General features: G+C 42.5%; 1 protein-coding gene across 1 annotated transcript in view; it reads left to right on the forward strand.

The window, feature by feature from the left end:
* The window catches only part of LOC144602753 (class I histocompatibility antigen, F10 alpha chain-like), a 31844-nt gene extending 23770 nt beyond the window's left edge, over positions 1-8074 (forward strand). The window contains exons 5-6 of the mRNA XM_078415890.1: positions 1939-2046; positions 7968-8074. Coding sequence (XP_078272016.1) covers positions 1939-2046; positions 7968-8008 — 149 coding nt within the window. The 3' untranslated portion in view covers positions 8009-8074. The remainder of the gene's footprint in view (positions 1-1938; positions 2047-7967) is intronic.
* Positions 8075-12114: the final 4040 nt, after the last annotated feature.

A 12114-nucleotide genomic window follows, 5' to 3' on the forward strand; every position in this document is an offset into this window, starting at 1 on the left:
TTGGAGTGTGGGAGGAAACCAAAGATCTCGGAGTAAACCCACGCAGGTCACGGGGAGAACGTACAAACTCCTTACAGTGCAGCACCCGTAGTCAGGATCGAACCTGAGTCTCCGGCGCTGCATTCGCTGTAAAGCAGCAACTCTACCGCTGCGCTACCGTGCCGTCTTTGTACAAGATGTACAATGTACAATGCACCTCAACCTCCTTGTGCACATTGAACATGAACTATGGGACTGATGTGTTACAATGCTGAGAACTCTATGCTGTACTCTGCATCTTCCTCTTTGCTCCATATATTGTATTTGAGTTTATTTATGTATAGTATTATCTGATCCGTTTGGATAGCAAGCAAAAGAAAGCTTTGCACCATATCTTGAACTCTGGCAATAATAAAAGTAAACCTAATGAAGTAAGTTCTGTGATGCAAGTTACATCTTCTGCAAAGAAAAATATTACCATCTCCACTTGACCTAACCAGTATCGTCAAATGCCCGTACATCAAAATCTACTGATCATACCTGCCCACCAGATAGGTCTGCCTGACGAACAGCGATCGTACTAGTTTGATTCCAGCTATTCTGTACTGACCTACACAAATGCTCACTGTTGAATACGTTTCCTCCCTCGAACAATGCACAACTAAGGAATGTGATGTTTCACTCTAAAGACGGTTGACATACTCCAGAACTTAATTTCCAACCTGTCTATGTAGCATCAGCAATCTAGGCCACAGTGCCAGCACGCCCTTCATCTGCTTCATCAACTGATCCCAGTGACGCCCCATTGGTTGCAGTTTCTCAACCTGAACGCTCCTTTAAGACAACTCTCTACTTGCTCAAAATTGTTTTGCCATTCATGCTAATTATTACCCTCAATGTCATAAGCCATGTGCCTTTGCATCACATGATCAGATACCTGATGGAAATCCAAATATATTGTATTTCTTTTGTTTCTCACTCCAGTTGTGCTACCTATTCTGCTGGGTATTTCCAGCATTCTGTCTTTGAAGTTTAGGCTTTTCACACCTGCAAACTACTGCTGCTCGATTAGACATTATCTATGGGTTCCTCTTTATCCACTCTGTTGCATTTTCAAAGAATTCTAATCAATTTCTCAAACAAAGTTTTGTGGAAGGGTCCCAAACCGAAATGTCGCCTGTCCATGTGTAAGAAGGAACTGCAGAAGCTGGTTTACAGCGAAGATGGACACAAAATGCTGGAATAACTCAGCTGGTCCGGCAGCATCTCTGGAGAAAAGGAATAGGTGATGTTTTGGGGCATGATCCTTCTGACTGAGTCGATGTCTGCCAGAGATGCTGCCTGTCCTGCTGAGTTACTCCAGCATTTTGTATCTCTCATGTACAGTCTTTCCACTGACTGGTTAGCACGTAACAAAACCCTTTCACTGCCCCTCAGTTCATGTGACAATATACTAAACTAAACTAAAGCGTTTGTGAAAATCAGTATCTGCAATTCCTTCTTTCTTCAATTTTCCTGTTAATACCCTGTTAATGCACTTTATTGTTTTGCTATTAATTAAATGTTCTGCCATTACTTAAAAGAATCCAGCATTTTCCCCAAAAGAAGTGTTAGATTATATAGGGTTAAAGCATTCTGCTTTCAATTCACCTTCTTTCTTGAATTAAGTTGTGGCTATGAAGGTGCCATAGATCACAGAGTTGTACAGAACAGATGTTGGCCATTTGCCATGGTGTGGAACTGCATGATTCAAAACAACATATCATCTTATATACCTTGAAAAGCTCCATAGATAGACACAAAATGCAGGAACAACTCAGCGAGTCAGGTAGCATCTCTGGAGAAAAAGAATAGGTGGCATTTTGGGTCGAGACCCTCTTTACCCTGAAGTCTTCAAACAGTGCCAATCTACACAGCTTAACAATTGATTTGTAAAATTATGCGTTTCTTATTTTTCAGAAGGAAATGGGAATAAAGACAGGCACATAGGCCTTATTGCCGTGTGTGTGCTGATATTGCTGGCTATTGTCTTGGCAGTAATTGTTTGGTGGAGAAAAAAAAGGAAAGGTAAGATGGGAAAATAGTGATGCACTGTTGCTAGTAAAGGTATTAGACTTGAAGACATTATCGACCTCAAGTATGATAAGGCAGCAGCAACACCTGAAATAGCTTGACAGTCACGACTGTCAACACACCTTTGTGCTGTGGTTAAATATTTATGATAATCAGATATTTGAAAATTGTTCATGTGAATTTAGAGTAAAGCAATTAGTTAAACGTAATGGATTCATAACAATCATAATCATAATCGTAATTTATTAGCCAAGTATGTGTTGCAGCATACGAGGAATTTGGTTTACCGTACTGTCATGATAAAAAAGCAACAAGACACTCAACCACACCAAGATTTGACATAAACATCCATCACAATGGCGAGCGTGGCAATCTTCCATGTTCCCCATTGTGATCAAATGCGATAAAGTCTTACCTTCTTTCCTCCTTTTTCTACCGCGGTCGGGGCAGTCGAACCATCCACAGTCGAGGCGTTCGAAGCTCCCGCGTCGGGGCGGTCGAAGCTTTTGTGGCTTGGAGCTCCTGAAGTCAGTCTCTAACCAGAGACTGCGTGCTCCACGATGTTTAAGTCCGCAGGCCCTGCGGTTGGAGCATTCAAGGGCAATCCCTGGCAAAGGGATTGTCACCTCATGGTGTTAAAGTTCGCAGGTTCCCGCGGTTGGAGCTCCGAGGCCCCAGCAAGAGGCCACCAGCTCCACGATGTTGGGCCGCAGTGTGGACGGAGATACCGCTCGGAAAAAGTCGTATCTCCGTCGAGGAAAGAGATTAAAACAAGTTTCCCCCACCCCCTCCCCATAATACAAAAGTAAAGGTAAACTAAAACATACATTTTACAACAAACTAAAAACACAAAGAAGGAAAAAGACGGGACAGACCTGGCGAGGCAGCCATTGTTCGGGCCCCGCTGGTGAACCACTCCACCAAATCCTAAAAATATCATTAAATCATTGAAAAATACAGCATGGAAGCAGTTCCTTTGGCCCACCGAGTCCATGCCAACCATCAATCAGATTATCTCATGAATTCTATATCATTGCACCTTCTCATTCAGTCACCCACTCACTAGTGGCAATTTACTGTGGCTAATTAAACTACAAACTGACACATCTTTGAGATGTGGGAGGAAACCGGAGCACCTGGAGGGATCCAATGAGGTTATAGGGAGGACGTGCAAACTCCACATAGATGGCACTCAAGGTCTAAATTGAAGCCGGGCCTCTGTTGCTCTGAGGCAGCAGCTCTACCAGCTGTGACACTGTGCCGTTCTCTGGGGGGCTCGCACTGTTCATAAGCTCTGTCAGCTGCTAGGCAGATTGGTTGCAGTGTAAAATTTCCTAGTTTAGTTTAATTTAGAGATACAGTGCGGAAATAGGCCCTTCGACCCACCAAGTCTGCGCTGACCAGCGATCCCGGCACATTAACACTATCCTATACACACCAAGCCAATAAACCTACATACCTGTATGTCTTTGGAGTGTGGGAGGAAACATAAGATCTCATAGAAAACCTACGCAGTCACGGGGAGAATGTACAAACTCCATACAGGCAGCAACCAGAGTCAGGATCGAACCCGAGACTCAAAATGAAGTGGGAATGTGAGTAGTGGTGGGAGAATTGGTTCAAGGTGGAAAGCCGAATGAATGAGCAACAAAATGACAGGTCGACAATAATGTGAAACAGGGCACCACAGAGCCAGAGACCTGAATTCAATATCGACATCGGCTGTTGTATCTGTAGAGTTTGCATGTTGTTCCTGTGACCAAGTGGGTTTCACCAGGTGCTATGGTTTCCTCCCACATCCCCGAAACATGGTTTGGTAAGTTAGTTGGCCTATAGATTGTGCATCTTCTTCTTTCGTTTGAGGCAGCAGAAGTTATGTAACGCCCTCCAGGCGCTGTACACAAAGGTGGCAATCCCATGGGTGTTGCTCTCGGTGTCGGCAGCCAGGGTATAACCAGGCATCATCAGAGGGGAGCTGTCACTTTTGTGAGTCTCTTGGAGCAGGATAGCGGCACGCTATCGTGGCTAAGGCTAAGGGCGGCACGGTAGCGCAGCGGTAGAGTTGCTGCTTTACAGCGAATGCAGCGCCGGATACTCAGGTTCGATCCCGACTACGGGTGCTGCACTGTAAGGAGTTTGTACGTTCTTCCCGTGACCTGCGTGGGTTTTCTCCGAGATCTTCGGTTTCCTCCCACACTCCAAAGACGTTCAGGTATGTAGGTTAATTGGCTGGGTAAATGTAAAAATTGTTCCTAGTGGGTGTAGGATAGTGTTAATGTACGGGGATCGCTGGGCGGCACGGACTTGGAGGGCCGAAGAGGCCTGTTTCCGGCTGTATATACATGATATGATATATGATTGCAGTGACTTCATGGGTCTGTAGCAGATGTTCAATGATGGTGGTCTACACCTTTGTGAGGCCTTCTGCATTCAGCTGCAGCAGGATGATGCCACCCTGTTTGATATCTGTAGGTGCCCGCCCTAAGAAAGGCGCATGCTCCGGGTTGGCGCCAAGTTGCAGCGACTGAGGTTGCATTTGGGCTGCAAGCTGTTGTTGTTTGTTCGTTGTTATTTCTGCTATTTCTGCTTCTGCTTCTGCTGTCTCTGTTTGTTGTCGTTCGCCTGACTGAGGTCAGTTGACACGGCTCACCATGAGGAGGTTGACAACATGAGCCCCAGATTGTGCATGATACAATGTGGGAAAACTGATGAGAATGTGGGACAAATGTAGGATTTGTGTACATGAATGATTGGTGCAAACTCAGTGGGCCAAAGGCCATGTTTCCATGCTACATATTTCCATGACTCTATGATGTAGAAAGATGCTGAATATTTTTGAATTATTAAATTGGGAAAGACTGAGGAACAGTGCTAGAGTAACTCAGCAGGTCAGGCAACATCCCTGGAGACCATGGAAAGGTGTCATTCTGGTTCGAGACTCTTCAGGCAAATTAACATGATTATCCCTCCGCTTAAGTCTGATAGAAGTGTATGGATGCACCTCAACCACTGACTTGCTCAACAAGTGCCCCAATGAGTGGAATTAAAGTATGTTTGGAGTAACATGCAGCAGTCCTTAAAATCTTTTATTTCCCAAATCCCAAAGGAGCTGGATGATCAGGCTTTTAGTGTAAATTCAAAGTCATCTATATCACTGGTTTCTTACCTGTGATCGCATTGTTGTAAGAGATATTTTGGCGATGAATTGCAGTTCACTTTCCCCCTGTCTAAAGGAGTTATTTTGTTGAATATTGCATCATAACAAGTGGAAGGGAAAGTCAATGTAGGATTTAGAGTTTGAACGTAGGGCAGCATGGTGGTGCAGCCGGTAGAACTGCTGCCTCACAACCCCAGAGACCCAGGTTTAATCTGGATCTTGGGTACTCTCTGCGTGGAGTTTGCACGTTCTCCCGGTGACCATGTGGGCTTCCTCAGGGTGCTCGGTTTCCTCCCAAATCCCAAAGATGAGCGGGTTTGTAGGTAATTAGCCTCAATAAATCACCCTGAGAGTGTAGGGAGTGGATGGGAAATCTATTATGAATGGGTGATTGGTGGTTAATATGGATTTGGTGGCACAAAGGGCCTGTTTACAAACTGCATCTCTGAACTAAACTAAATTGGAAGTCAGAAGGTATTGACTGGTGTATCTTTACACCAGCTGCAAATGTCATAAATTGTGAGAATTGATTGCAAATGTTATAGAGTATTATAAACAAAAGTGGGTAATGAAAATGACAGGAAGGATGAAGGGCAGAGTGTTCATTGAAATAACAGACATGCTGCTTTCTCTAGCACTTAGCCTTGGCTGTGTAATATTTCCTCCTCAAAATGCAATGTTCCCCGGAACTGCTTGACTGTGCCACCAATCAGCAAGTATATTTCCTGAAACACAGGTTCTGCTTTCATGGTATCAAGATGTCTAACAGTTCCAGCACCCAGATCAGAACCAAGCCATTTCTCACTGTGCCAAAGCTATAAAAGCAGCAACAATTTAGTAATTGAACATCAACGTCATGCACATTTGAATTGAGGCAATGGTTTTAGCTTATTATCTCTGTAAACCTGTCATGGTCATGGGTTTGCAATTGTGGTCACTATTAGTGAGGGTGATTAACTAACATTTAGCAGTGAAACCGAAAGGAATTAGCTTTTCAATCCCATGAAGCCATAGAGTCATACGGCATGGAAACAGGCCCGTTGCCTCAACTTGGCCATGCCAACAAGGATGCCATGTTTAACTAGACCTCTTTGCCTGCAATTGACCCATATCTCCCTGAAACTTTCCTATCTATGTACCTGTCCAAGTGTGTTTTAAATGTTTTTTAGTACCTTCCTCAACTACTTCCCCTGGAATGTTGCTCCATATTTCCACTTCCTCTGGTCCCTAGTAATTCTTTTCCCTCTCACCTTAAACCTAAGTCCTCTGGTTCTTGATTACACAAGGCTGGTTAAAAGATTCTATGCGTTCAATCTGTCTATGCCCCTTGATTTTATAGACCTCTCTAAGATCACCCCTCAGCCTCTTGCCTGCTAAGGAATAAAGTCCTATCATGCCCATCCTCTCCTTGAATCTCAGGCCCTGTTAATGACCCCTATAGTGGGGATGACCAAAACTTACAACAATTCTCCAAACGCTGCCCAACCAACGTCTTGCACCACAGGAGCAGATCATCCCAACGTTTTTATTCAGTACCTATATTATTCAGACGGCCAGAGAAGGTTGTGCTGTGAGGAGAAAATTACATGTCATTGATGTTCATGATTATTCTGTTCTTTGTGCCTGGCCATTTTGACTTTGTCCCATTTTACTTTGTTTATGATATTGTACAAGATTTGCAATCATACCTCCTAATTGACTAAAGTTATCCCAATTAACTAAATGCCTAATATGGCATTTAACTTATTGCACATATTCAGTGCAGGGTAGAAGCTGCAGCTTTTCACAAAGGGCAAGTTTATTTTACATACTATGTGGTTGGTGCCTGGAATGCACTGCCAGGGATGGTGGAGTTTGGGGTGCACCTTCGTGGGTGCATGGAGATGCAGGGGCTGGAGGGACATGAATCACTTGCATGCCGTTGCTGCCTAAATGGTGTCTGACCAACTGATCTGGAGGAATTTCAAAGGAACCTGATGGTCAAAGTGGCAGGGAATACTTCCAGTGACCCAATGTGTTGAATTCTCAGAATTTTATGGTGCATGGGAATGCCCTTGTAATAGAGGAACAAGCCCTTCAGACAACAATGTTTGTGCTGAACATGATGCAAATTAAGGCAGAGTGGTGCAGCTGATAGAGCTGCTGCTTCAGAGCGTCAGAGACATGGATTCAATCCTAACATCGGTTGTTGACTGTGTGAAGTTTGCATGTTTTCCCTGTGACCACATGGCTTTCCACTGTGCTCCAGTTTCCACACACATACCAAAGATGCTAGGGTTTATGAGTTAATAGGCCTCTGTAATTTGACCCTAGTGTGGGTGTGAAAGTTGGATAACATAGAACTTGCATGAACTAAACTGATTGAAGGAATATTATGTTTCTTGTTTAGTTTAGTTTAGAGACATAGCGCTGAAACAGACACTTTGGCCACTGAGTCCGCACCAGCCAACGATCACCCACACATGCTAGGGACACAAGCCAATTAATCAACAAAACTGCACGTCTGTTTTTGGAATGTGGGAGGAACCTGGAGCACCCGGAGAAAACCTATGCAGTCACGGAGAAGATACAAACTGCACAGACAGCACCCGTAGTGAGGATCAAACCTGGGTGTCTGGCGCTGTGACATTATGTCTTGAAGGAAAATGTTATGTGGGATGAATCAACAGTTGAAGTGAATAAACAAATTGCATCTTTCTGAGTTCTGTTCTCTGCTATGCCATTTCTCAGTTGTCTAATATTTAATTTCCCTCCTCAGATTATCAAACTATTCCACCAAACCAGAACAGGCGCTGCTAACCAATTGCTGAATAGAAGATTTCATGGATGTGATTGAAATGCAGGAACTGAAATATATGGAAAGAGTTAAATTAAATTTACTAAACATGACAGAATTTCTTAATAGACTGTCCTGTATTTGTACAAATTAGCGCTACGCAATAATTGATGCTGATCACAGCTGATCTGACTTAGTCCTCAACTTCTTTACTGTGCTTATTCCACATATGGTACAATTCCCTGTTCTTTTATATATATCCGATTTCTCTTGAAATACCTCAAATGTTATAACCTCCTTTGTGTCAAAATGCAGCTGCTCTGCAAAATGGATGACCAGTCTATGCTACTTTCTCCAATGTAGAAGTGGCCACATTGTGTACACTGAATGCAGTGGACAAGGTTGGGTGAGGTGCAGCTGAACATCTGTTTCACATGGGATTGTCTTGTCCCTTTATTTCCCTTTTCCACCATGCATTATCCATCAATGCACCACCCCCATCGTACCTCTTTAATACCTTCATAAGGTTAACTCTGATTCGTGTCAACTCCAAGGAACACAGAACCAATGACTTCAGCCATTCATGGTAAGGCAACACTTGCTTATTCCAGGAATCTCTTCTGGGTGATATCCAATATTAATATATCCTTTCTTAAATCTGAGGACCAAAGTGTACACAGTGCTCCCTATATGTCCTTAGCCACCTCATGTACCATAATTTCAATAGTAACCTACTTTTGAATGTCAATATGCTATTTGCCTTCTGTGTTGTGCTGCCTCTACCGGCTGCTGTTTCCTTTGGCACTTTAAGCACTTGAATCTCTTGTACTGTACTCATTTGCAATCTCACTCCATTTAGATAATAGCTCCCTTTTGAATTGCTCTTACCAAAGTGTGTGAGCACATATTTTCCATTATTAAACTCCATTTGCCAGGTTTATGTTCACCTAACAAAGAGTCATAGGGCCACATAACATTGAAACAGGTACTTCAGCCTAATGCTCCAAGCTGAACAAAATGCTGCATCAATGTTAGTCACATTTGCCAGCATTTGGCCCACAGATCTCTCAACATGTTCTATCCATGTACGTGTCCAAGTGTCTTTTCAATGTTGTTATTCTACCTTCTCAAGCAGCTAATTCCATACACCCATTAACCACTGAGTGGTGAAAGTTGCCCCTCAGGTTCCTACTGAATCTTCCTCCTCACCTTAAACCTGTCTTTGCTGGTTCTTCACCCTGGGTAAAAGAAACTGTGCATTCCCCTGATCAATTGCCCTCGTGATTTTAGATGGCTCTATAAGATCACCAATTAAAAAGTTTCAATTATAGATAGAGTGAGACTTGGTGCATATTTCCAACAAGAATTATAGACTAAAAAAGGCCAGTAGAAGTAGTTAGTTAGTTAGTTTAGTTTATTTGTCATTCCACTCCTTAAAGATCATGCATCGAATGGGACGAAACAGTGCCTCCGGGGGCCATCGTGCAATACAAATGCAAAACATATAGACAGGATGACAGTGCAGTACAATACAAAACAGTACAATACAGTTAGACACTGCAATACAATACATATAGACAGGACATTGAAGCATGTAAACAGTAAAAGGTAAAGCATTGTAAAGCAACTTGGTCAAACAGCATCTGTGGAGGCAAATGGAATATACCAACATTTCAGGTCAAGGCGCTGCATTAGAATTGAAAGAGAGGATGGCAAGATTCTAACAGTTTGAAGGAGGAATGGGGCAGAACCTGGTAAGTGACAGGTTAAATCAGGAGGGAAAGGGATGATGGGCATTTGTAGCAAGGTTGGTGTCGGGGTGGTTGTGGGAAAACAAATGAACACCAGTGGTGTGGATGCTGATATATGAAAACTTAATATTCATACCATTGGCTTGTAAGTCCACCCAGGTGGACTATCAGATATTTTGCTTAAGATTTTCAGTGCCCAAGGTTAACAACAGACGGGTCAGCGTGAGAGTGGGAAGGGGTGTTAAAATACCATACAACAGATTTCAGGATGATCTTTGCTTCAAAGGGTATGTGCTCTACAAAATGGTTGACGTTTCAGCTAGTTTCTCCAATGTAGAGAAGACCGCAGTGTGAGCACTGAATGCAGTAGAGAAAGTTGGAAGAGGTTCAAATGAACCTCTGTCTCACTTGGAAAGTTTGTTCTCCTGTTGTTCACCTCTTCCTCCTCTTCCCCTACCTGTTTCCATCTACCCATTAGCTTCTCCCCACCTTGTTCTACTTTTGACCTACCTGGTTGCTATGTATTCCTCCCTGGTTGCTATGTATTGGCAATCCATCCTCTTCCCTTACATGCCTGATGCAGGTTCTTGACCCTATTTATGACATAAACCATTTGTCCCAATAATTTTGCTTGAGCCATTGAATTGTTTCACCCTTCTGTTTCGAGATGCAGATTCCATTAACTGCAGTCATTATTGGATTGAATAAATGTTGTTTTAACACTCCATTTAGTTTGAGACTCAGCACCAACTAATGTTGTTACAGAATGCTTGGTTATTTGATGATGTCAAAAAGTCTTGATTGTTTGTACATATCTAACCTCATGCAAATAATTTATCATCCATAAGAATATAAAATTATCCACAGTTACTGCTGGTACAGTGATCAAGTTAATTTTATATGGCTACTTTGCTCTTGAGAATTCACCGGATAATAGTTGCCTGTAGAATGTGCTTTATGACCAGACCATTGAGTGTAAGATTTTTGAAAATAGATGGGCATTAAATGCAAGTATTATAATGGCTTCATTTTGCAAAGTAAAGCCAAGATATATGGTCAATTAATATGCAAGGCACAAAATTAAATTGTGGTTAAGAAAATATATTGCCTCCATTTATTTGCAACAGCATCAATCACAGTTATCCGTCAAAGTTGATTTTGTATTTTTTAAAGAAAGATTGGAAACAAAATGATCAAAAATACATTGGCAATCAAAGTAATACAAGGTTGTAGTGGAGACAAGTGTGTAGGAACAGGCTACTCTGCCTATCCTATTAATACTGGTGCCTACGTTCCACGTGAGTCTCTTCCAACCTTATGCGATCTGCAACATGGTTGGCAAGTCTATGCTGGATTCTCCAATGTCGAACCTACTGTTCTTTTCTCTTTTGTGTTTGCCCAGCCTCCCTCTAAATGCTATTCATTGATCTGGTGCCTCATTCTCACCAGTCATGGTTGGGAGGGGAGGAGAAGGAGCATTCTCTGTCGAATTCTCTGCTGGCTTTTATTGCATAGATGTGCTGAATTCTGCTCTTCTCCACAAGTGGAAAAGAGCTACTTCTGAAAGTGGTGGTGGGCAGGGGGCGGAATACTTGCCCAGGGAGATTCGATGACCATGTTTTGGTTATTTTGTCCAAAGATATTTTTAATATAGGTTAGTACATTTTCAGTGCATTGCTTATAAACACAGTAGTATTCATTTTTGCTTCTTGAGTAAACACATTGAAATAGCAATGTGTTCAGAACATTATTTCTGATATGTCCTCACGTTGTTAACACTGAACCAATATATGCATCTGTCTTATCTGCATAAAGGCGTAGGCACCAGGGTCTCTGTTCCCTTTAAGCAGACCCAGTTATCATGCTCTTCTATGCAGAGGAAATGTGGGCAGGATAAATACAAAAATGTTGAAATGTAGAACATAAAAGTGATAGGAATTCAGGAATTTGAGCCACAACTATTATTCAATGTGATCAATTGTGACCCAAATTTTGTACATTGATCCTCTTATTTCTCACAAAGGCAGACACAAAATGGTGGAGTAACTCAGCGTGTCAGGCAGCATCTCTGGAGAGAAGGAATGGGTGATGTTTCGGGTCGAGACCCTGAAGAAGGGTCTCGACCAGAAACGTCACCCATTCCTTCTCTCCAGAGATGCTGCTTGACCCGCTGAGTTACTCCACCATTTTGTGTCTACCTTCGATTTAAACCAGCATCTGCAGTTTTTTTTCCTTTTATTTCTCCGCATCATTTCTGATCCTTTGACCATACAAATAACATATAACTCCTTGAATAAATGTAATGATCTGTGTTCAACTGCTTCCAGTGGTATAACATTCCATAAGTTCATCATTCTGTGGGAGAGATAATCGCTGTT

This window comes from Rhinoraja longicauda, chromosome 19, assembly GCF_053455715.1.
Source record: "Rhinoraja longicauda isolate Sanriku21f chromosome 19, sRhiLon1.1, whole genome shotgun sequence".
In the NCBI taxonomy this organism is placed as follows: Eukaryota; Metazoa; Chordata; class Chondrichthyes; order Rajiformes; family Arhynchobatidae; genus Rhinoraja; species Rhinoraja longicauda.